The 26096-nt window shown below is 38.4% G+C and overlaps 1 protein-coding gene across 1 annotated transcript; it reads right to left on the reverse strand.

Annotated features, from left to right (window-relative positions):
* Positions 1-49: 49 nt before the first annotated feature.
* tbrg1 (transforming growth factor beta regulator 1) lies at positions 50-26096 on the reverse strand. Its single transcript, XM_055012086.1, has 34 exons — positions 25962-26096; positions 25047-25297; positions 24567-24715; positions 24346-24471; positions 22257-22418; positions 22056-22167; positions 21835-21977; positions 21459-21615; positions 18257-18360; positions 16061-16110; positions 15810-15926; positions 15431-15558; positions 15168-15316; positions 14929-15054; positions 14610-14771; positions 14212-14380; positions 13994-14124; positions 13705-13870; positions 13450-13553; positions 11178-11190; positions 8648-8782; positions 7547-7604; positions 7313-7395; positions 6971-7007; positions 6539-6601; positions 5774-6001; positions 4846-4916; positions 4367-4608; positions 4152-4288; positions 3822-3968; positions 2945-3042; positions 2658-2768; positions 1261-1406; positions 50-755 (listed from the first exon to the last, which is right to left on the reverse strand). Exons 1-34 carry the CDS (start codon positions 26079-26081, stop codon positions 667-669), a joined length of 4284 nt encoding a protein of 1427 aa, XP_054868061.1. The 5' UTR covers positions 26082-26096; the 3' UTR covers positions 50-666.

The following is a 26096-nucleotide window of genomic DNA, read 5'->3' on the forward strand; positions in this document are numbered from 1 at the left end:
CACAAGTCACTTTGACATAATTTGCACAAATAAATGAGAAATGAAAACGTAAGTTTGCCAGGGTCTATTACATTCAAAGCCAGCACCTTTGCTTCAAAGTAACAGAACAAAATGCAGTGAAACTATTGATTAATCTGAGATGAGCCTGTTGTTACAGCTGGAAAAAAAAAGATTAAATGTAATGCGTCTCTCCAACTTGGAATACTGTATTAATTAAATAGCAATGTTACAGTATGTATCAAAGCCTACATATGGGGCAGCATTTGTTTAGTTTTCTCTTGTAATCACCAATTGATAAATAAGATTATACTAATTGAATGTGAAACACGATTTCAGCTGGGGCTCAGTTTCTAAAGCCCAACACAGATGTGTTTAGACAGTAATAAACAGGTTTCGGCTTTATGTTGTTGTTGGCACTTTAAGCACAAAGCTAAACATATTAATACATTAGCATCAGCTATGCTAGCACACATCCACAGTAATACTGTCTGAGGCTTGCTAGAAGATGACATAAATAACAGCTTCAACGTGCAATGAACATAAAGGTTAGTTTCCTGAAATATTGAACCAGGAAGGAAAAACATACTGTAAGCTTTGTATATTAGAATGAAAGTTCACAGCTGCTGAGAACAGCAACAGCCTGAAATTTCAGAGGTGGTCAAAATATCAGGAGCTGAAATATGAGGTAGTGGGCTTCATCGTAGGGGACGTCAGGTGGTGCTGATGAGAGGAGCTGGGAGATTGTGGTGTCTGTCCTGAGGAGAGATGAAGAAAAGGGAATCAGTAATAGTGAAATACTGAATTATCATGTCAGCATTAGGAAACACATGACATTACAAAATTAGGCATTTGGGCTATACATTTGCTTTGAAAAAAATACAAATACTAACATCTGTGATACTTGTAGTGAACACACTTTCATTTGTGATCTATATTTACACCAGAGACCAAAAGGAGTAGTTGGTGGGGTAAAGAGGGTTATATTTACACACTCCAGCAGGCCAAAGGACAACCGAGTGGCTTTGCTCAGACATTTTGACAACAGTTATTGTGAAGGAGACAGTTTTTCATTTGTGTCCTCACCACGGGTTTCTAAACCTAAAGAATACATTGTCTCTACAGGATTTATTGGCCCTTGCATTACTTGAATATGAATGTTCCCTTGTACAGTAGATGCCACAATAAAGATTCTGTAAATGTAACAGCAGTGCAGCAAAGCTAAAATATATTTGCAATACGGAAAGCTTAAATCTAAGACACCTGGGATGTGTTCCGTCTTGATGTTCTCTTCAAAGCCCTGGTGTCTCTGGTAGGCTTCAAAGTTGACTGAGGCGTCATCCTCTGACAAGCTGTGAGGAACCTGACCGTCGCCAGGACGACATACCTCAAAGCGAATCCATCTGTAGCTAAATAAACAAAGTTTAAAAAAAAAACTTAATGACGAAATTTAGTAAAGGCATGCTATCTGAACCTGTATATGTAGAATAAAATGTATTTTAATTATGTCCTGCAATTACAAGCCCAATTTGTCTGCCCACAAGATTGAAAAAAGGAAATTCAAATTACTGCAGAAGTGAAGAATATTTTCTGATATCTGTTTACTACGTGGAACTGGTTGTGTACTACTGTAAACAGATCAGGGTTCAAAACACAATAAATTTACAATGAATACATGAGATGAGCCTGTTGTTACAGCTGGAAATAAATGAGAAATGAAAAGTGAGCATGTATGTTTTCATGACCTAAAATGCTATAGCTGGCCACATCACCTAGACACCTTGCTTTAATCATCATATATTGTTCGCAATAGAGAAAATTAATAGGAAAAGACGTTTCGGTCTATAATATTTGCTGTCATTAGGTAAACCATGTTTACAATTCACCTGCACTTCCTAAAGTCAGATCCATATATAAATGTTGAAAACACTGAGCTGTGCCTGCATACACTTTAAGTAGAAATTAATTACAGACATTTGCAAATTTAGCTTGTAGCATAAGTTTCACCATAGAGGGTAGTGACACGACCTAAACTATGTTGTTGTTTTAGAAATGAAAACATAAACAAGACTATACTGCACAACTATTCTTTTACTTTTCCAACTGAACAGCTGACATCTGTTATTTTAAAAATATATATATAATTTGTATTAAATGATAATGTGCTAGCAGCCAGTAAGAAGTCAATTACAAGAAAATGGCTAAATTCAACCCCACCAACTTTTGATGATTGGTTGGAAACAGTTAAGGAAATATTTAAAATGGAAACATTGACATATTCTTTACAAATTCAAAAGGACAAATTTTACCTAATTTGGGACAAATGGATTCATTTTATATCCCCTTTTCGGAATGACTTCATATGACTGAAACTTAGACTTTTCTTGCAATATTAACACTGTATTTTCTACTTATGTATATATTTCCTGTGAGAAAAAGTGATGATTGTAAGCTCCCAGTCCTGGTTTGTTTTTTTATTGTTTTGTTTGTTTTTGGTATGGAAAAACAGAGAGGACTATGATAAAGATGACTGAAGATTTTCTGTAATGTTGTTAACTTCTCTAATAAAAACCATACATTAAAAAAAAAAAAGATAATCTGCAAGTGAGAATAGTTTTCAAATGCATGTTGTGTATCGACGTGGAAAAGAATGAACTTACTTGCTGCATTTGCGAGCTCCAGGACAACTCTGGATGAGATTCTGGATGGTGGGATGAGAGAAGCCAAAGAAGTCGGCTCCTGATGGCACAATCGGTGCCACAGATTTGGAACTAAGAGAAGGACACGTTCATTATTACATTAAAAAGTGATTAAATAAAGTCAGCTTTGGAAATAATTTGTCTTAGACATATGGTGGGCTTTTGCTGGATGAACACTAAACCTGAAAACACAAAGCCTTTGTCAAGCCACAATTATCAGTACAAGTCTTTGTGGTGAAACGTGCTACCTGACAGATGCGGTGGCCTTCAGTAGATTGGAATGGCATGTCAGGGCAGAGGAGGCCACGATGGCGTTTTGAGGATCTTCTTCAGGCACAATCTCAAACTGGAGGTAGGAGTATTTGAAAATGTGAAAGGTGACGTATTCCACATGAGCCAATATAAGACAAAGCAAACACTGTTCAAATATTCTAAGAGCAAATTATTTGGCTCTACAGCCACGTCCCAAAACGTTTCGTCTCTTGATGTGTGAACTTGTAGATGTTTTACTATTAGGCATTCCATCGATGACAGTCAGCATTTACAGCATAAACCTGCTGGATTGAATTAAAATGAAAACCTATGGAAGGCTGAATGGATGAATGAATCTTTGTGTTTGTTTTTATATATATATATATATATATATATATATATATATATATATATATATATATATATATATATATATATATATATATATATATATATATATATATATATATATATATATATAGTTATGTTGGTCCTAAAATTTTTGGGTCTAACTCCCAACTCGTGTGATATTGTTTGTATTTGTTTTGTAATATTTTTGATCTGTTAAAGCTGTTTTATCTGGTCTGAAATTAAGAATGTGCATCTGAACAGTTATGTACATATTTATTTTACAAGTTTAGGATTTTAACATTGTTTTAATTTGAGTTATCTATTATAGGCGTAAAGACTAATTTGTTTCATTTATATCAATATAGCCTAATTACCAGTACAGAAAGTATTTTCGATATGTCCACTTGGTTCTGAGAAGTATTTTATTTAAAGTTTTTTGTCAATAGTTGCATAAATGTGTAGACAAGTTTCAAGAGGATGATGAGAGACAATTTCGTAGTTTGGCCACAAATGTGTGTGTACCTGTGGACCTGCTCCCCCATCCTTGATCTGGCAGGTGTAGAGGCACTGCTGGTCGGGGATTTTCATGCTGGCAAAGATCCGTGTGCTGCAGAATCCCACTGGGTAGATGGCACACTCGTCATGGAACAACATCCTGTCTGTGATGATCTGAAGAGCAGTCAAAGGCTTGTAATCAGTAAAATTAATTCAGTGGTTAGTGTCAGCTTATAGAGAAACTTTTGTCCACGTGTAGTTGAAGTAGTCTTAGCAAAAAGACTTCATTTTGAAAGATTTCCGTTACTGTATTATGGTGTTTACAAAGCAACTGCATGTGTCATATTAAACACTGACCTCTCCCAGACTGTAAACCGTTAACCCTCCGAGTACGATGGGAAAAACAGGACGACCAGACGAGTCGAGGGGGATGGGCTGCACCAGCTTCCGAGATCCATCTGCGAGCTTTCTCTTCTTAGACATCTTCTTTGGAACTAAAAGCACCATTTTAGCACATACATGTCAACACAGGAAATCTTACGTCTTTATATATACTCGATTGTAACACTCACGTTCTTCCTTTCCATTCTCCCTTCCTCGTTCTTTCCTTTCCTTCCTGGGCTTTTTAAGCAGTCCTTCCTCCCCAGCTGACACCACAGATGTGAGGTTATGAGCCCCAGACAGGCCTGAAGTCCCTGCAGGACCGGAGGCTAATGCCACCGGTGGTGCAGGTGGATGAGAGCTTGAGCTGGGGGTGGGCAGCATCTCTCCCTCTGACAGAGACTGGTACTGCAGCAACGACTTCAGTAAGAACCTGGAAATAAAAAATGAACAATAACGTGAAGGAATCATTAGCTTCTGAGGTCTTATGATGTAAAAACTAAGCAAGAAAAAATTTAAAAATCACAGTTGAGAAGAATAATGTCAAATCAAATTCATCATATGTAGGAATGCAGAAAAACACATGACAAAGTGACACAGCAAGATAGGTCCTTGTTAAACATATCATGTGCTCAATATTATTTTTAAAATACTCATATAACGCACTCACCTGCGCTCCTCCTTTGCTCTCAGAAACTTCTCTTCTAAGTGAGCAACTTCATCACAGAGAGAAGCATTCTCCTGTAGGCAAGACAGTATTATAGCACTGAAAGTAACAGACCTGAACTACAGCCAGGCTCACACTACAAGACGTTTGGACTGATTTACCCTTGTTAAACCTCTCCTGACAATCTGAGGAGAAATCTGCCCTGGGATCTTAGTCTCAAAACAGTGTTTCACCCAGATAGTTTTCATATTGTAAGAGACTGACAGATCCGGTCTTAAACCTTCCCTAGTTGCTCACAGACTCATTTGGGCTTCCCTGATTAATGTCAAAAATGTTTGATATTTACAGGGATGGTTACAATTATCACGCTGCCTCCCAGAGCAGCGGACACTGTTGCCAAGCAACACGAAACATTCTACACCTTGAGGCTAATGCTAGTAACACATATTAAAACTGCTAATTAAATCCTCACCTCTATTTCTTGCTAAAAAGTAAACAACCGGTGTGGACTGCATCTTCCCAAACATTTTCTCATACCAAACTGTTCAGCCTTTTGCTGTTGTTACAGAAAGTTGATAAACCACAGTCTTATTTTGTTAATGTCTGCATCCATATGAGAACACATGAGGTGAAGCACAGCTCTCCAATGCTCCCTCTGGCATGATAATCTTAATAGAATATTGTAGTGTGTGATGTACTCTTACTATCCAGTCTTGTAGTGCATGCATGTCTGGGAGTAAAGAGCAGAACATCTGTATATCTAACTCGATTTCATATTATGTCCTCTAGTGGGAGTCAGCAGACAATATTTGATCTGATCTTTTAACTTATTTCATTGTAGCCTGTCTAGATGACAAGATATTTTATCCATTCCAAATATGCATGATGTGAAATAATATTTTTTGCTTTCACTAAAACGTGGAATACTTACAAATATCATGGTACGAGCAGCTTTGCGCAGCCTGAGGTACTTGAGTCTGTACTTTTCGTTCTGGTTTTTTCGCGGACCTCTCTTCATCTTGGCCTTATGCTCAGAGGAGCTGGTGGGAGACGGGAAGGCGGCCGCCGAGGCACCTGAGCCTGAACTGGAGATGGTATTCTGCTGCGGAGAGCCGAGGAAAGACTGGGCAGTGAAAGCCTGCAGGGTCTGCTGCCGCTCCTCAACATTGTGCAAAGAGACAAGAGGGGAAGACAAAGATCGAAATCTGTACACATGTACCAAAAGACCCTGAGGCTAATGCCTATGTTGCCTTCAGGATGATGAAATGCAGACAGAAAAAAATAACACTGATGCAGCTGCTACTTAAAGTGCTGTGTGACAAACAATGAAAGTTACCGAAAACACAATGTGCACAGGCTGTTGAACTCAAGAAATTAAAACAAAGAAATTATGTCTGCTCCAGATTTATCTCAGAACTCCTCTGTGAGTGTGTAAATCTTACACGTCTTTGCAATTAGTTATCCAACACTGCTCCAAGATCAGCCAGATAGCGCTGAATCTCCACAGCAAAAGCTCTGCACCTACCACTTGTAATCATGTAGAATTCTATTCTGTCTACATGATAGAATTGTACTCCACTACTCCTCTGGGCCCAAATCTTTTGTCAACAGGCCTCTAAAGTCAAGTGAATTTTCAGTATCCAGTAACATGTTTTAGTTTTGTGTGAAACCAGCGTTAGTATCCCAGAAAACTCACCAGCAATGCAAAGACTCCGTTTCTGTTTTCAATCCTCTTGAATCTCCTGCTGCCTTTTTGTGTCTGAAACATAATGTGAGACGGAGGCCAAATGCAAGGGTCTGGAAAAGCTTAGTTTGAGTCCCAAAAACTGGGGGTCAATTTAGAATAATTAGACGTCAGATTTATTTCAGTCACTATTAGATAAAGCAAGTTTAAGGCTTGTGCAAGTGAGCACAGATCGTCTGTAGTTCCGATTACAGCATAAAAAATATGTTTCTTTTAAAAGCTGTAAGTAAGAGGTTAAAGAGGCGAGATGGGAAAGCATGGAGAAATAAAAAGATACTGACAGAAATACAGATGACACATGTACCACTGAAGTAGTGAAGGTGTAAGTTATTACACTCAACAGCAGAGGTTGCTGTCAGCCTGAGTCTCAAACATCCTCCTTACCTCACGGTACATGACAGCTTCCAGGCTTGACTTTGCACTGTCAAGAAAAGAGCAGCAAGGTAAGCAGAATCTAAATGTAGATGCAGGGACCAATAACCCTTGTGCCTCTCCTCTTGAATGATTTGCCCAAAGGCAAAGCTGATATCCTGCACAAATTAGAATTTCATGAACTTGTTTTGGCACTATTCAGCTGTAGCAACTTAACATAACCAAGGAACAAAAACAAAGTAAATCTTTTGAAATTCAAGAAAGTGAGGAATGCTCTGAGTTGCTGTTTTACGATATGAATATATGCAAATAGTTCATATTGTTATGTGTAGTAAAGTGAGGGGCCTGATGTACTTGGATTGCACAAGTCCTCTGTCAATGATCCTCTGCTTAATCTCCTTTATGTGCATGGGGCGTCCAGCTTCTTCCAAAACAATCTACATGAGAGAAAGAAAAAACAAAAGCACTTCTTTCACAGCAGGGAACAGTGCTCAGCATAACAGATACCAAATCCAATCAAATTATACAGCCTAATTTGCCCGAAGTCCTTTACACCACACTGAAATATGAAAAATATTACACACATACCTGTGCAGCATCGAGCCATGTGAGGTTTGGTTTCTCTGCAATTTCACTGGGTGGCTCACTACAACAACAACAACAACAAATACACTGTTACTTATAAAATAAAAACACAGCTCATACTTACCCATACTTTAGTAAATAGTAAAGCTGTGCCTGGGATATCCACAACTGCAAATGTGCCATGGAATTTACCGTTTATATATTTGGACCATCAAATGATGTAACCCATTAATAAAAAGGAAAAAACTGATAGAATTCAAAACTGCAAAACACTTCTCCAGTGTCAGTCTGGTACTAAACCATGATGACAAATCTGATCTGTATTTTGATTTGATGTGTGAGCACAAAATTACACCCACTGACGACATCTAGTTAAATTTCAACACATTTACCGAAGTTAAAACTTTGTTAACCCCGAATGAGTAGCATGAGAATAAATGCACTGAATAATGGAATAGAAGGAGCAGCAGAAGAAGAATGATACATTAGTGAGAATAAAAATAGGAAAGTTAACAAAAAATTAGAAAAGTACCAAATAATACTGGCAATCATACTGAAGTAATGAAACAATATTGTACAAGAAATTGAAATATTGCACATCCATCCATCCAGACACCGCTTAATCCTCATTAGGGTCACAGGGGGCTGGAGTCTATCCCAGCTGATTTAGGGTGAAGGCAGGGGACACCCTGGACAGGTCACCAGTCTATCACAGGGCTACAAATAGAGACAAACAATCACACTCACATTCACACCTATGGTCAATTTAGAATTACCAATTAACCTCAGCATGATTTTGGACTGTGGGAGGAAGCTGGAGTACCTGGATCTTCTCGCTGCAAGGCAAAAGTGCTAACCACCAAGGCACCGTGCAGCCTTAATATTGCACATGGTGCTGAAGTTAATAACAATCATACTATTGTTAGGTTTGTATTGATAAAATTGGTCTCATGGTATCAAGTGATAACGCTAATGGAATGTTCTTTGCTCAGCAGTACTCTAAATTAAAGTATTACTACTGGCAGTATCTGATTCTATCCGCTATGAGCCTGCAGTAGAGGTTTATAACTGTGTCCAATTGCAGAAAGATTACTTTATTACAACCTCTCCAGAGTTTCTGAGGTCCCAGACAAACTAGCAATGCTGTCCAAAGCAGGAAACAGAGAGTAGTTCCCCTGTCCATCAGCCTCCATCTCAGATTCAAACGTGTTGAGAGACTCCATGAAGATCGAGCTGAGCCTCTGGAAGGAGAAACAGTAAGTAGACAGTTATTACCTGACAGTGTTTCAGTGTTCAGGTACCTCAAACACTCAGCAGCATTAAGCCTGTAGGCGAGGCGAAACACACAAACCTGCGAATTCTGCTCAAACGCAACACTTGCTAATTGCTATGAGCTCCTAATAACATTAATATGCGGGAATAGGGGTTAGTTAGAAGCAAAACAGACATACCTCAATGAAATGGAAGCTAACGCACTTATTTTAGTTCGTGCTCCTGAATGTTAGTTTCCCTGTCAAGCGGAACCTTCCTCAGTCGCTTTGTTTACCTACAGAAAGGCTAAATGCTAGCAGCTAGCAGTAGCATCCGTCGTGGATATATAGCCGTGACGTACAGCTGTAAGCGGTATGGATATTTCAGTAATGTGGTGCAAACTTTCTGGATATTTGCATTCGCATAAAAAATTCGACTGGCAGCATGTTTTAGCGAAAATAATATGGAGGATGCAGGAACCAAAGTTCGCGGTTCACATCGGACATTATTACTAGGAGCACCGTCACTGGATATCCGGTACAGTATTTGTGAGACTACATGCAATTTGAAAATAAAAACTCAAAAGTATTACTTATTATTAAGAGACCACTTGAGTAAATAAACAAAGAGAGAAATTTTGTAATAGTGTAAAATGAGCTAAATGTATACACTATAAACTATTAAACAGAATTTTAGTGGAATTACCTTTACTGGTAAACACAGAGGTTCTGTGAATTTCAGGTTGTAATTTGTTGAACAGTCCCATGAGATGAAGCATCTCATTTTAGGAGGGTCCCAAATAAAACACATACAAGCATAACATACAATGAGCAGTACAAATACAGAAAGCTCAGTCACTCCCAGGAAAATCACTTTCAAGGACCCAGATAATACAACAATTACATCCACTTAATGAACAGGTGAAGCTGTTTGATATCTGCTTATCTGAAGCATTCATTTACTAAAAGGCATAAGCAGATTAAATTAAGATAAAAAGGTAATAGATCTCAGATACAGGAGGATTATTCCAATCAGAAGGAGCTTTGTACTGAAACAACCTGCATCCAACGTCTTTAAAAAATCTAACGAAAAAGAAAAACAGATCTTTCATGTGTCTGAAAAGATATGACGATGGGACAGGATTGCACTGAAATTACCAAAGACAAATTTGAAAATGAACAACAAACAGCAAAATTTAGGCTGCAACCAGTTAAACTATTTATACAAGAGACAAGTAAATTCAACCTAAAATATGTTTTTTATTAATTAATTTGTAGCTGAGAGTTGATTCAACTAATGAAATCATGTTTTAAAGAATCAAAAGTAGAATGCTACTAGGCTTCCCTGAAATAACCATTTGAGAGTTAAAACTATCCAGATCTTCTTCTTCTGTGGCTTGTAGAACTGATTCACAATGAAAACTAGCTGTGTGTCATTTAGGCTGTTCTAAACCTGGCTGTTTCTTGATAATGAGTGCAGATGAAAGTTCATCATGTGAAATTCATGCTTAAATTCAGAAAAGATAAGAAGAAAACAAGTTTATCTGTAGCAATTGTCTAAGAAACGTCACAGTTAATGTATTTTAATATCTTAACTTCATTATTTGGTTCAGTTGTACAGGTCAAAAGTCATTAGATTAGTTTGGCTAACTCATTTTTGAAGGAGGCAAGAGAAGTGATGCTTTTAAGTTGAACAAGCATAAAATAATTTACAGTGTACCTAATTTATATTCATATATCTTAAATGTGTAACAGTGTGGAAACACTGAGTGTATTTTTTTCTGTTTTATCTATACAGAAAGTTTCTAGTTGCTGTTGGTTTTCCTTCACTGTTTTTATCATTTGTGCCCAATTTTATCAGTGGTCTCCTTTACTGGACAGGAATTGGGCACAAAAAAAATGTAATTATTTTTTGAATTGTATAAATTTTACTATGAGTTCAATACATTTTCTTATTATAACAATCAAACCAAAATTACGTAAACCTGTAAGCATTGCTACAAAGGCTTACCAGAGCATGATTGCATATATACAAAACAACATATATTGCTGCTAATTCTGTGTTCTTCTGTGTATTGTAGGGCCTAAATGTTTGTGGCAGGGACATCTGGAATGTATAAATATGTCAAGATCTGGTTTAACCAAAAAATTTTAAATTATGACTGTAAGAAATGACGACAACCAAGCTTTTTAGCTCTGTCCTTAAAAATGATCTCCAACCAAATGACACTGGAAGTACTTTTTTTTTTTTGTCCTTCTGTCGTACCAGCAGACAATAAAGGGATTAGTATTCCCCGAAATCTGATTTAAATAATTATTTTTTTATCTGCCGTAAGACCAGAAAAAATTCTGTTCCAATGAAAGGGTTGGTTCACCCAAATTACAAAACAACATTTTCTCATTTTTAACTCACTGCATGTGGTATTTAGCCAAAGGTTTCAGCCAAAGGTTTTATCTGCTGAGGTTTGGAGATAGCCTGCAAGTTTCTCAGAATTATGCATCCCTGTTACAATAGAGATGAATGAAATGCATTTTGTGGTGCTGGCCTGAATAATTCATGGACCTCACTGTGGACAGTTTTGTGCGGGTGTAATAGTTCAAATAACAAATGCTGGGCGGTGTTGTGAGGATTATCTGGAGCATGGGGACACACTGTTTCTGGAAAGAGATGTTGCTATTGTATAAAGCTATGAAGATGACATAAGCAAAAATCTATTAAGCCCGGCTGAATTGGGATGGCAAGAGAAATTTCAGTAGCAGATATTTTGAAACATTTGCAAATAAAATCAAACTAAAGGGAGAAAAAGTTGCTGATTGTATCTTCTGCACTTGATAACCTCCTTGGCCTGTTTTTGTTGTGTGTCTCAACCAGTTCTGTACTTTGTGCCCTCATGAAACACTGCACTATAAAACCCTTAATTTATCCATATTCATGAAAGCAGTCGTGACTCAGGGCTCTTTCTATGTTGAATCTCCTCTTATGTGGCTAAACAAACCCTGTGGTCCTAATTCTAAAATTGCAGCATCCAGGCAAAAGACAAGTTTGTTTCACAACTAAAAAGTTCAGACACGATCGAGAACAACCAGTGGCTTAAACTGTTTCCTAACTTTTGTTGTGGCGCTCGGCTTTGTTTAAAAAACTTACTAATTGCTTATGGGCTCATAATGTCTCTGCTGTTGTGGTTAAAGCTCTCGCATAGGTCCATTTCAACATTTATTTGTATAATTTGCATGAACTCAGAAGACAGCTTTTAAACAGCTTATTCTACGCCCAAAATTGTGTCTTTAGCATCATTGAAGTGTTTTGAGCAAATACATTCTTCATCAATATTTGCAAGTTTCATACAGAAAACAACAGCATTTTAAAACAGGTCAGAGATTATTTATAGAACTGATCGCTATTGCTAATCATTCATTGACCTTTATGGCAGTTTGGCCCAGTTAAATGACAGCTAGCAGGAGGTAAACTACAGTTAGCTGAACTTCTCTCCATATCATAAAAACATATACTGCATGGCTCTTTCATAATGCCATAACTACAGTGTGCATTTAGAATGGCGTTGGTTGCGTTGTGGTACACGTGGGTTCTCAGTAACAGTTGAGCCAGCCGTAGTTGAGCAGAACACGCATCACTCTCCTGTATGGCAGGTAGTACTCGCTCTGTCTGGGGCCATCTGAGAAATACAGATATCCTGTGGAAGGACACATTCAGTTTATATTCAAGTATGCAACTAAACCTAAAAGCCAACTGACATGTTTTTGGATACATTAGGAAAGCACACTAAGCTACAAATACAACATTCACACATAATTGACTTGTAAAGTGATGAAGAACACAGCACACCTTTTGGTACAAGTGTCACGTGTCACCTCCTTTATTCCATTTCCCATGGTTATCCCCAATTCTGTTGTATTTGTTATTTGTTACTGTCTGTCAGACACCCCCTCGTCCCCCCTTAACTTTTGGTGTCACACCTTTGCTATTTGCAACTGTTTGCCAGATCCTTTGATTGAATTGCTCTTTGTTCTTTTCGTCTTACCCTCTATTGACCCTTGCATCTACACACGGCCCCCTCCCTACCCTCTGATCCACCTTCTGACATCTCTACAAAATGGGTACTCTGAAAATGCTCTGGGTCAGCTTACCTTCACAGACTTATGTTTTGTGTTGGTAAGCCCATCGTATGCCGGAATACCAATAAACACCCCACTACAGCAAACTTCGAAGGACTAAGAATGAAATTTCTTCAACAAAAGTTTATATTTCAAATTTTTTAGTTGCTTCTTCACACATCCAGCAGACATGTGGACAATGTGGTGGCATTAGCAAGAACTGTAGCTGTTTTCAACCATTCAATTCTGTTTCGGTCTCCACCACCTTTTGAGACAAAATATCTGTCTCTTATGCTCCATTGCAACACTATGTTCACCAACTAGTCACTAAGTTTGTCTACCGTTTGGTCTTAGAACATAGCACACATTTTTTTTCATCAGAGATTTTTTTTCTTTAAAGAGGCAACTATTTGCAGAAATTAGGTGAATAGAGCCAATGAGAGGAACAAGAACAGTCAAGTTGTGGTCTGTTAAACCTAAACAGCAATACGAAAGATGCTAAACTAGTTTAGTGAATTTGGTTAAACGAGAAACATTTCTTACCATAATTCTCAAAGGCTGCATCAACTTTAGAGCCAATGCCTGGGAAATCCTGAGTGATATATCGTGGGTATCCACTGTCCATTTGGTTTCTACGCTCATCATAGCTGTAGAAAAGAGAAAAGTGATGCCATTACAATCACTGTATTTAGACATAGTTTATGATTTCCTCTCAGTGACACCTTCATATTTTCATTTTTCTATACCTAAGACCATCAGGTACATACTATGTTGGGAAAAAAATTAAAAAACACTCACCTCCAGTACTTATTATTCGCAAAAATGAGTGTTTTTCCAGTACTTGACACATAGACGGCTGCATCCACCTTACTGACTGAGGAGGGGAGGCCAAGATTGGTGATGGACTTTGGATAGCCTGGCATTATTGTTTTTGCAATACCCGTTACTCCCCAGTACTGGCGACCTGTAGACAAACAGCTGGAGGTTCTTATATCTTGTAGTTACTTCTACATCTTCACAGTTATCAGCTGCTTCAGTTCATCATAGTCCATGTATTTAACCTGAACCAAAACTCAATGAACATTACCTTCAAAAAAATACACGACGTTTTCATTTGGGACTTCATAGGCAGCATCCACATAGTTGATCCGTGACCACTTTCTGTTCACTTTAGTTAAACGGATTCCTTGGAAACTTGAACTCTTCCTCCAGTAGTATCTAGTAAACATGTTGGATTGAAATGCAGACAGGTGTAAGATTCATGCCCTACAGAAATGCGGCAGTTATCACGTATTAAAAATGTACCCATTTTTGAAGAAGTACAGGTCTCCTCTGATGGAGGTAGCAGCGTCAAACACCAGCTCACGGCTGCATTGTTCATCTCGGGGGTTTGGAGGTTCTGTTGGGTCCTCTGGTTCTGGATTGGGAGGTGGTTCAGGTTTTGGTGCTGTTGTGGGTACTGTTGTACGGCTGCCTGAAAAATGTAGCGGTAAATTCAAAAGTGATTAAACTATACTCTCGAGCCAAAATGAACCAAACAATTGGCATAAGTAGACCAACAGATGCACTTAGAGAAACCTTTATTTAAGGCTGAGGCTGAGACCCATGTATGAATCACCATTAATGTACATTTTATGTTCATATCATTAGAAATCATGTCATAATCAAAGATTCATGTGAGTCAATTCAGTGTTTCTATTCACCATAAAGGGCTTGAACACCACGTCTGTCGTCATCTGGTAGCCTGTACCCATTTGTGTTGACATATTGATATGTGGGGTACATCAGTGCACGTCTGTCTCTGGAGTGATCCAGGCCCAGAGCATGACCGAACTCATGGGCAGCCACCAGCAGCAGATTTACACCTGAACATAGCACAATTTTGTGACATTATATTTGCTTTTCATGCAGATATTCAGAGGAAGAACGACATTAGGAACAATAAACACAGATTATATACTGCCTCCCCAGTGGATAGGGCAGCTTCAGCTTCACTACAGTAACATGATAAAGGATGTTTACCTCTTTGGGTCAGAGTCCAGCTTTCATCATCATCAAAATGCGTATCCCCTCCCTGACCTTGTCCAGGGGAGTTAGCATGAGCCAAGACTCCCCCCGCTCCGTCGAAAGGGTAAAAGTCCCCGTGGTCTGCGACAGAACAAAGAAGATAATGTTTAAAATGTCAGTACCTACATACAGCCATGATCAAGTTCAAAAGGCAGATTGCTCTAAAACACAGTGGTGAATTCTTGCAGACTCACATCTGCTCTGAAACAGGATCATGATGTCCGCAGTACCACTGGTGACCTGTTTGAAGTCCAGGGGGATGACGTCGCTGTAGAGCTGGAAGGCCTGAGCGATGGTTGTATCCACCTGACGCTGGGCCAGATCTGGAGTGTACCGAGTGATCCTGTACCAATCATACGCTGTTATTTTGGTCTACAGTCATATTTATATATCCGAGCACCTAAAATACAATTATATGACTAAAGAACTGACAAGTATATCCAACCCATTACTGTACCTGTATGTAATCAGCCTTTTGGTCCATTTGGGTCTCCCAGGGAAGTGTCCATATCGGCTGATGTCTGACACTCCACACCTCGGTGCCTTCATCACATCTACAGTCTCCTTATCCAGAGTGCCAGTCACCTGATGGTACATGGATGATGATACATTAGAAGATTTTTAATGTGACCTCTTAAACATTTTCAAATTTACCAAAATAATTCCGAGTTTTTCATGTCTTCTCTTGCAAGAAGGCAGCATTTGACATCTTTGTTCACTATAAAAGCATGAAATTACATGATGCTTGTATTCCAAATTTTACAGAGATCAAATTATTTATTTCAGACCAGCTTGCTCAAATGATATAAGTAAAATATTTTATCCATTGCAATTACCTCCAGGCCAAAGAAGGCCTGCATAGCCTGGAGATCCTGAGTGAAACTGTTGTTTCTGATTCTTCGTAATGTTGAGTTTGTCATCCCAACATCAGCGTAGAACTGAGAGAGATATCCCTGATACAGAGAGAGCACACACATTAAGAAAGTCCACATTTTTATGAGTATGACTGTTTTTTTTCCACAATATTTAATTTATATTCCCTAATCACTGGTAGCTGCTACTAATGTTTATACTGACATAGCATTACCTCGGCCAGGTCTTGGTCCTCAGGGGACATTGTTGGAGCGGTGGTTGGTGCTGCATGACACAGGGATAAGAGACCCAGCAGCACTATCCAAAAAACAGACATCTTGTTCCAATGTTTTCTTCTCTCCATCCTCTCCCCTTTTAAAAGCCAACCTCAGCAGCTTTAGGTGTATATTGTTGTGATAAAAGCCGAATAAGAGCACACAGTGTACTCTGGAGCTTTACAAATGTAAGGAGGGGTGAGGAGAAGGGGAGTGAAGAGGGGCCCCTCTGATAACACAGTGGGAGGAGATTGTATCAGTTTAACTTCACTGATGAACTATTTGGGAAGACTTTGCTTTGTTCTGTTGTTGCTGTTTTCTTCCCAAACGAGGTCTAAATTGTTTTATACATCATATAAGACTTTTCTTCCTTATCTGAAATTTTTGGATCATTTTTCACACATGCACAGAGAAGTCAACAACAACTATACAGATAGCAAGAACATCTAAATTAAATGAGACTAGTCTCCCTTTGAAAATATTCCTCTTGTAAAGTGACTTGACCCAAGTAAAACTGAAACATGAACAACTTTAAAAAAAAAAAACTTTCACACAGAGTTAACATTTTTTCAGCTTGTTTGTGTTCAGTGTGTGTATGTACTTTATGATGACCTCTGAAGTATAGTGTCCACAGTCCGCTTTGGTGGGTAAACATGTGCATGATGTTTGCAGGCGTCACATGACCACCGAGGTTCACTGATGGAGACTGGAACTACATTTTGCTGCCCTTTGAGGACACTAATGTGGCCAAAGCTTTCTTGCACAGATTTAAAGAACATTTCAGGACAAAATACAATCATCTGCATCCCTTTGCTGGCGATAAATGCTTTGACAGTAAATATATGCATGCCTCTGATTCTTGCAACAATCACAGAGGTATGATGTTGGAGCAGTGCTGAAAGATCACATTAAGTACACTGTAAGAAAAAGCTTTCACTGGTACAGTTTACATCTTCAACGCAGAAATTCTGCACACATGTTTATGTATTAATAAAATAATCCAATAATATATATAAATACAATAACGGCAGAAGTAATTTTCCCTGCAAACTACGAGCTTTTCTTGTATGCTTAGAGTTTATACCATGCTAAAAATACCTATGTACTTGTTAAATGTTAAAAGCCTTTCACTTGTAATGGAGTATTATGAAAATGGGTTGTTCTAAATGTGTTTTCCTATCTATTTTGGAGAGAGAAAAAATACAGAAGCACAATTAAAATTATGTTTTATTGAGTTCAGACATCATGTTTTTGCATATTCAGTGTTCACTAATGTCATATAGTCAAGAAGGTTGCCTAAAATACATTAAAGTTTTTTAAGTCATATGTTAACATATAATTAAATTAGTAAGCTGAATTTTAAGCACATGTGAGTACAAAAGTGTCATAAAGTCCACAATATTTCAAAAAAAGAAACACTTATCAATAGACTTTCACATTATTAGTACAGTATATCTATGTACATTAGTGGTATAAGTAACATTGTGCTCCAAAGGGACATAAGACATAAAATTTATGTACATGTATGCATTTGTATCCAGAATCTAAACTGTAGCCATTCAATCACAGGATATAAGTTATCTCAGTTTAACAATTGCACGTATGACCTTCTAAGGGTTTGCATAAACTCTATAAACGGTATCTTTGTGTTGTGCACCACTGTATGGAATCAGCATCCCAGCCAAGAATTTCCTGAAATCACCTTCACCACCCGCTTCAGTCTGAAGTCATACTGGTAGGACTTTGTCCCACTGAGGAGGAAGATGCTACCTGTAAACAGAAAATCACACCAAAGCTTCTTTTAAAATCCCAAGCGTTAAAAATGACTTTTTTACCACTTGTATTTCACATGCCTGCACATACAGTATAATGGCTGTTTGTGTTGGATCAAAATACACGAGGTGAAACGTGGACAACAAAGTTCAGCAGTGAATCTATTTCTACTCGAGTAACACATTGTTCTAAAACGGGGGCAAATGGTGTTTTCCGTATAAAAGTGCGTCCGGTGCGGTAAACTCCACCCGTCTGCCACCTAAACATGGTAAAAACAAGAAATTACAACTTCTATTTCAGCTGGCTTCTATTTGTATCCTGCAGCTCAGGTCCACAGTATACAAAGTTCATGAGTTCATAAAGTGCGTTTTGCTTGTTTTTACCATGTAGCTTAAATGCAGCATCGACTCTTCTCGGGATTCCAGGCCAGTCGGTTTGGATGAGTCTGGGGAAGCCAGGGTCCATCTGTCTCTTCTGCTCATCGTACCTGCAGTAAGATCATTCAAATAGATACATTTTTAGTAGCTGATTCAGTGTGGAAATGTCTGTAAATTTTCTATCTATCTATCTATCTATCTATCTATCTATCTATCTATCTATCTATCTCTCTCTCTCTCTCTCTCTCTCTCTCTCTCTCTCTCTCTCTCTATATATATATATATATATATATATATATATATATATATATATATATATATATACAATAAAAATTTAGATACTCTAAATACTCTAAAAGTAAAAGCCTAGAATGAGAAATGAAGCTAAGTACAATGTTAAAGTCAAACTACTGGTTTGGAACTTCTGACTGATTTATTATTCTATATACACTGCTCAAAAAAATTAAAGGAACACTTTTTAATCTAAGTATTGCATCAAGACAGTAAAACTTCTGGGATACTGATCTGGTCAAGTAAGTAAAAGAGGTGGTTTTTAATCAGTTTCAGCTGTTTGGTGTTAATAAAATTTGAAACAGGTGCACTAGAGGAGTAACAATGAGACACCCCCCAAAACAGGAATGGTTTTACACGTGAAGGCCACTGACATTTTTTTCCCTCCTTGTGTTTTCTGACTGTTTTTCAATAGTTTTGCATTTGGCTAGGGTCAGTGTCACTAGTGGTAGCATGAGGCGGTGCCTGGACCCTGCAGAGGTTGCATAGGGAGTCCAACTCCTCCAGGATGACACATCAATACATGCCATTGCCAGAACTTTTGCTGTGTCTCCAAGCACAGTCTCAAGAGCATGCAGGGGATTCCAGGAGACAGGCAGATAGTCTAGGACAGCTGGACATGGCCACAGAAGATCCTCAACCCATCAGCAGGACAAGTATCTGCTCCTTTATGCAAGGAGGAACAGGATGAGCACTGCCAGAGCCCTACAAAATGACCTCCAGCAGGCCACTGGTGTGAATGTCTCTGACCAAACAATCAGAAACAGACTTCATGAGGAAGGTCTGAGGGCCCGACGACCTCTAGTGGGCCCTGTGTTCACTGCCTAACACTGTGGAGCTTGGTTGACATTTGCCATAGAACACAGAAATTGGCAGGTCCATCACTAGTGCTCTGTGTTTTTCACAGGTGAGAGCAGGTTCATCATGAGCACATGTGACAGACATGAAAGGGTCCGGAGAAGCCGTGGAGAAAGTTATGCTGCCTGTAACATGGTTTAGCATGGCCAGTTTGGTGGTGGGTCAGTGATGGTCTGGGGAGGCATGTCCATGGAGGAACGCACAGACCTCTACAGGCTGGACAACGACACTCTGATTGCCATTAGGTATCAGGATGAAATCATTGGACCCATTGTCTGACCCTACGCTGGTGCAGTGGTCCTAGATTCCTTCTGGTGCACAACAATGCCCAGAGTATGCAGGCAGTTCCTGGAGGATGAAGGAATTGGTACCATTGACTGGCCCCAATACTCACCTGACCTAAATCCAATAGAAAAACCTTTGGAACATTATGTTTTGGTCCATCCAACACCACCAGGTTGCTCCTCAGACTGTCCAGGAGCTCAGTGATGCCCTGGTCCAGTTCTGGGAGGAGAAACCTCAGGACACCATCCATCGTCTCATTAAGAGCATGCCCTGACATTGTCAGGCTGCATACAAGCACATGGAGGCCATAAAAACTACTGAGTACCATTTTGAGCTGCTGCCAAGGAATTTGAGAAAGATGGACCAGCCTGCCACATCAGTTTTTCACTTTAACTTTTGGGGTGTCTTGAATTCAGCCCTCTGTAAGTTGCTAATTTTCATTTCCATCAAGCGATGTGGCATGTTTTTGTTCTTAACACATTATCCAGTCCATATCAATGTAGATATCCAGCTTGTTATGTTTTCCCATTAAAATATGATGTATTTTCAAAGTGTTCCTTAAATTTTTTTGAGCAGTGTATTTATGTTCACCTCAGAGTGTCAGCATGTTACTGTTGTAGTTGCTGCAGGTGGAGCTAGTTTGAAGTATTTTAAATACAATTTTATACACCAGCTAAATCTAGACAGTTGTGAGATGATTGAAGGAAGAGGAGAGAAGAATAGAACAAAGTTCCAATACACATATCTGTTTTAGTTTTTCAGATCTTTGATTTTTGGTGAGATATTGGACCACTGAACATTTATTGAAATGAAACCAATACATTATATTAGAGATAGACATCTGAAATGTGACCCTGACTACATACTCCTGTTTGAAGCACTGGATTAATCAATAATATATTGTATTTTTTAAAAATTTGTCATTAAAATATCAATCTGCAAACTGTCAAATACATATAGTGGAACAGGAAGTACAATATTTCCTTCTGAAACGGAGCCAAGTGGAAATCTAAGTAGCACAAAATAGAAATATCAAGCAATTATTTTAGAATTGTACCTAAATACACAATTGAGTAAATATCCAAATATCCACTTTCCATTATTGCTAGAATTGGTTGGCTGTTTTAGTATAGAAGGTGATGCTAGTTCACTGTAGTGTAAATGTCTAATCTAATATTTAATAAGCCATACATGCTGATTTCCTGCATTTGAATGGAAGTCATATTTACATTGTAGTTATCACATCTATTTGTTAATTCAAAGTAAAAACTATTGGTGAGTTTATTATTTCTGGCGATTCATTGATGACATTTTCAAGCAAAAAAGTTGTTTTCTGGCTCCAGCTTGTGAACTGTGGGAAGTTTCTGATTTATTTTATTATTATTTTTTTGCTTACATTGCAGTACAGTGATTATAATTAAGATTTGAACTGTTAGACAGAACAATCTGAAGACATCAATGTGAGATTTGGAAACTAACTCTGCAGGACAGTTGCTATTTTCTGACATTTTATGGAGCAACTATTCTACTAATAGGCAATGACTGGTAAGTTGAGCACCAATAAAAATAATTGTTTCTTCTGGCTTTACATTTATTTGCTTCATATGGTCTTGAAACAGTAATGGCAGCAATCAACAACTCGCTAGGTGGCAGGGTTTAACAGCTCAGTACTGGATTTTACTGTTTTCGTGTTTTTGTCTTTTATCCTGTAAAAATACATGATCAAACAGATAATTATTTTTAGTGTGAAGCAGCTGGCGCCTGATAAAGTTACCTGTAATAAAACTCTCCAATGAAGAACAGAGTCTTCCCATATTCACTGACATGTACGGCAGCGTCAACCTGCCTGACTCTGGAGGAGAATCCGTATTCGTGGATGGAGCCAGCGCGACTTTTCATCTCAAGCTGTTGAACCACCCAGTACTTATGACCTGGAAAAACACAGCCGTGTCACTGCGTTTCGGGACACTATGAAAAACAGCAACATACCACAAGCGCTGCCAAACGCAATGAGCCTCTTGCATGAGCAGCGACACTTAAGTTGCACAAGGCTATAATTTGGGTGCAACATTGTGTTCTCCTACTGGAAATCCAGCCTTGTCATGCTGACAAGGACTAAGTGATGCTTTGCAGACTGCCCATTACTCTACCAGTGAATATGTACGCCACGCCTTTGGCAGGGATGTCATAAGCAGCATCAACGTGAGAACTGATGCTGGGTAAATATGTGCTGCTGTGGCCCTCTGTCAGGCGATTCCAGTAGGTTGTCCTTGTTGTTCTCATCCACATGTACCTGGATTGTAAAACCAAGAGTCAGTGGCAGCTCAGACATACTGGGAATGTTTTGCGCTTTATTTTCAAGCATACTTACTTGTTTTTAAAGAAAACAATCTCATTGTTAATCATTGTTGCTGCATCAAAAGAAAAGTTGGGGTCACACTTTTGTGGAGAGGATTGGGATTCCACTTTTTTGCCAGGCTTGCCTGTAAAATCATAACAGAACATACTGAGCATAATGTGTAACAACCTTTGACGATTATGGTTACATATTTTAGGAAAATATGTGCCTCACCGTACAGCGTTTGGATCCCCAGCATGTCATCTGCAGATAGAGAGTACTGTGTGCGGCTCTGATGTCTGTAGTTGGGGTACATGATGGCAGAGGGGTCTCTGGAATGAGTCAAACCCAGTGAGTGACCGAGCTCATGAGCTGCAACAGCAAACAGGCTGTAACCTGAAATACAGGAGCACATGGTTTCATTAGTTCATTTAAATCAGCACAGAATGACCCTGAAAGCTGCTGCACAATACGACGCTAACTGGAAGCAAAAATGGTTCTTTGTGGCGATGCCTTTGAGGAGCCCAATTTTAGCAGGAGTTTTAGCAGGAGTTTTTTTTTTTTTTGACAGCACATTTCTGCAAACAGTTCTTCAAACAACACCCAAAGGTGCCTCAAAAACCATTAAAAAAATATTCCTTTTAACTCTATTTCCACAAAATGGTGTCTCTATTCAGCTCAACTACCTTATAAATTGCATTTTGAGAGAAACATATTTTCAGCTAGATTCACACAAATGAATTTTCTTGCTTTACTGTGGCTCCTTCTCAGCCAACCAAACCTAAATTAGATGGGGTGGGGCTTGTCTCTCTGGACACCCAGAAAATGAAAGAGAAGCCTCAAACGTGTAGTAAAAGGGACGTTATAACCCAAATCATGACATTTTACCGAATCCTAACCAAGTAATTTTGGTCCCTAACCTTAACCAAACTTGTAAATGCTTCTAACTTAAAATGATAGTTTCCTAAACCTAACCATGTAATCTTTGTACCTAAACCCAACCAGAAGGCAAGTAAAAACCTTCAGAGTGAAAATCTAGTTACTGGTTTATGTCACCAGCCACTCCTTCTGCCTCCCAACACACACTTTGTTGCTGTTTCAAACTGGCCACCTTTCCCACCACAGATTTAATTTATTCTAAGTAAAATACATTCCCTTCAAAATCTAATTTAGATTGCAGTTTAGTTGTATAGGAATGTAATTTGGTGGAGGAAGGGTTGGCCCTGTAGGCCCTATAAATGGTGTTTCAAAGAGCTTTAGCAAATTTAGGTTCTTTAAGGAACCATTTTCAAGATAGTTGTTTGTGCACCCAGTTGTTTCAGTGAAGAACGTCTTTCAAAAACAAGTGTTTTATTCTAAAAATAATCAAAAATAATCTATCTATTATGTGCAGTTCAGCACATGAACAAAGCTGTTCACCGTGTTCCTTTATAGGTATTGAAAATGTGAGCTTCAGAGATGCACAAAGTAACACAAACAGGAAATCAGTCACTGTTGGAGGAGACATAGAGCCCTAAAACCTTAAATGAACTTGTGAATCCAAAAACACTGAACGCATTTGACAGTTTAGAACACATTGATTTCTAGAACTTTTATGTATGAACTATAAATGTAAGAATTTGCAGCATGTCTGGGTCCCTCCATTATAATACATTTAATATTTTGGGTTTTTGACTGTTGGTCAGACAGAACAACATATTTCGAGATGCCAACTTGGGATTCGGGTGATGGACGTTTATCACAGGTTTCTGATGACTAATTGATTCACTGAGAAAATAATCTGATTAACCAATTGTAGAAATACTTGCAACTCAAATTTCCCGCCCAATTATATGCCACCAAAAAAATCTAGAATCTTTGGCGCTTCAAAAACAAACCAAAAAAAAAGGTAAATGAAGAGCCATTTTTGAAGAACCTGAGAGTCTTCTGAAGAAATATTAAAGAACCACTATTTTGTCTGAGAATGTCTGTGGGTTTGAAAGTGTTATTTGTACTCCTGACCACAGCTTTATCAGTGGACATCATACCAGGTGCTCATCATCACCTACCAGGAGTCGACACCTGCTGTTGCACTACAGTTTGGGGTGTGGTCTGAGGTTTTAACCCACAAAGAGCTACGTAAAGCTGTCTGGACATTGTTGATTTACATAAATGATACACATTTTGTTTATTTAACGTGCAAGAAAATATTCACTGAAGTGATCTAAAACATTAGGAATATAGGTTGTGCTGCTTTGCAACAGCTTTGCAATACCTAAATTCTTGGCTGAGGTCATCTTGTGTCTTTTGTGTTACAGAGTTATACATGTTATGACTGACAGACCTTGCCTCCCTGCTGTCCACGTTTCATCCTCATCAAAGTGCACGTCTCCACCCAACCCCTCTCCTGGCTGAAAGGCATGAGCCAACACACCCCGGGGTCCATCAAAGGGAAAGAAATCTCCATGAGCTACGGCAGGAAGACAATGAATGAATCTCTGCTGTTAATTAAGCACAATTAGAAAGCCAAGATAAGAAACTACTCCGGCGTGTTTTCAGATTTACTTCTGCGTGCGAACGAGAAGACTATATCAGCTTTGCCATGGTTGACTTTGATGAACTTCAGTGGAGCCGCGTCGCTCCACATCTTCAGGGCAAAACGAAAGGACTTTTCCACATCCTCTCTCTTCATGTCTGGAGTATATTTGGCAATCCTGAATTCCAGTCCGGACACAAAAACATGAGGCATCAGGAGCAACAAGTTCTACATCTGCTGCTACAGATACTTTAACACATCCTCTGTTGGCTACAAAAAAATCTAACTATATATATATCTATATATCTATATATCTATATATCTATATATCTATATATCTATCTATCTATATATATATATATATATATATATATATATATATATATATATATATATATAGATATAGATATAGATATATATATATAGAGATAGATATATAGATATATAGATATATATATCTACAGGAACAAAAGAATCATTTAAAAACATTCTATAAACTGTGATCTCACGTGTATGTGATGGTGTTCTTCTTCCATTTAGGCTTATTGGGGTAAAAGCTGAAGTTGTCCACGTCTGGAACACCACACCTTGGCTCCTTCATCACATCCAGGGTGTTAGAGTCCAGGTTTCCTGTTTCTCTCAGACCAAAGAAGTTTTGCATTTCTCTGATTTTCTCCTCCATAGCTGGTGCAGACCTGATCCTTCTTGCTCGAGCTCTGTGGTCTCTGACGTTCAGACCATAGAACCTATTCAGGTAGCCCTGTTGATATGATGATGCTTAGAACAAGATGTCTAAAATGCATCTCCAAATCACTTTTTATGCTGTTTTCTCTAGTATGTTACAGTTTTAGAATATGAGGTGGTTTATGTGTAATGTAGGGTTAAAACTGATGGTTCTAGAATGTATTTGTGATATAAAACTGAGTTTATTCCTTATTTAAAACAATTAATTCCCATGAATTACATCCTCTAAATTATATTGTTTCAGTTGCCTCATGCTGTTGCTCATTTGTAGACAGTATACTGATTGCAACAAGATTGAAGATAAGTTTGGAAAGGACTGCTTCCGTATTATCTATTTTTTTTCTCTGCCACACTTTCAACTGAAAGACTTTATGTCCTGTTTAGTATTTTTGCTGAATCCAGATTCCTCAGATGATTATAGCAGACAAATTATAGATTTACACATCAAAACCAATCATTTACAAGGTAAAACAATAGTGGAGCATTTGATCCAGATAAGCAACAGTATGTAGACATTTTTACTTGTAATATAGGTAAGAAAACACCTGCAAACCAAATACACACAATGTCCCCATTTTAACTGGAATTTGTACAATCACCAACATTTCTAATGGGATACTTGACCCTAATTTATTTGGTTCTCATCTAAACTTTACAAGACTTTTTATCCGCCCACAAACCTCAGCCAGCTCCACGTCCTCACGCCTCAGCTGCCGGTCCTCATCAATGGGTAGAGTCCGCGAGATTTCCACAAACAACAGAGAGCCCAAAACGGGTATCCACATCCACAACAACTCCATGTTTTAAATGCTCAT

This window comes from Amphiprion ocellaris, chromosome 7 (assembly GCF_022539595.1).
Source record: "Amphiprion ocellaris isolate individual 3 ecotype Okinawa chromosome 7, ASM2253959v1, whole genome shotgun sequence".
NCBI classification, from domain to species: Eukaryota; Metazoa; Chordata; class Actinopteri; family Pomacentridae; genus Amphiprion; species Amphiprion ocellaris.

Bases quoted from the DNA above. Each gene is read 5' to 3' on its own strand.
- tbrg1 (XM_055012086.1), bottom strand. From the start codon at position 26,081: ATGGAGTTGTTGTGGATGTGGATACCCGTTTTGGGCTCTCTGTTGTTT. The intron at 15,317-15,430 runs GTACAGTAATGG...TGATTGGTACAG, and splicing joins AAAAGGCTGATTACATACAG to GATCACTCGGTACACTCCAG. The intron at 756-1,260 runs GTGTCTTAGATT...ATCTCTCCTCAG, and splicing joins CAAGACGGAACACATCCCAG to GACAGACACCACAATCTCCC.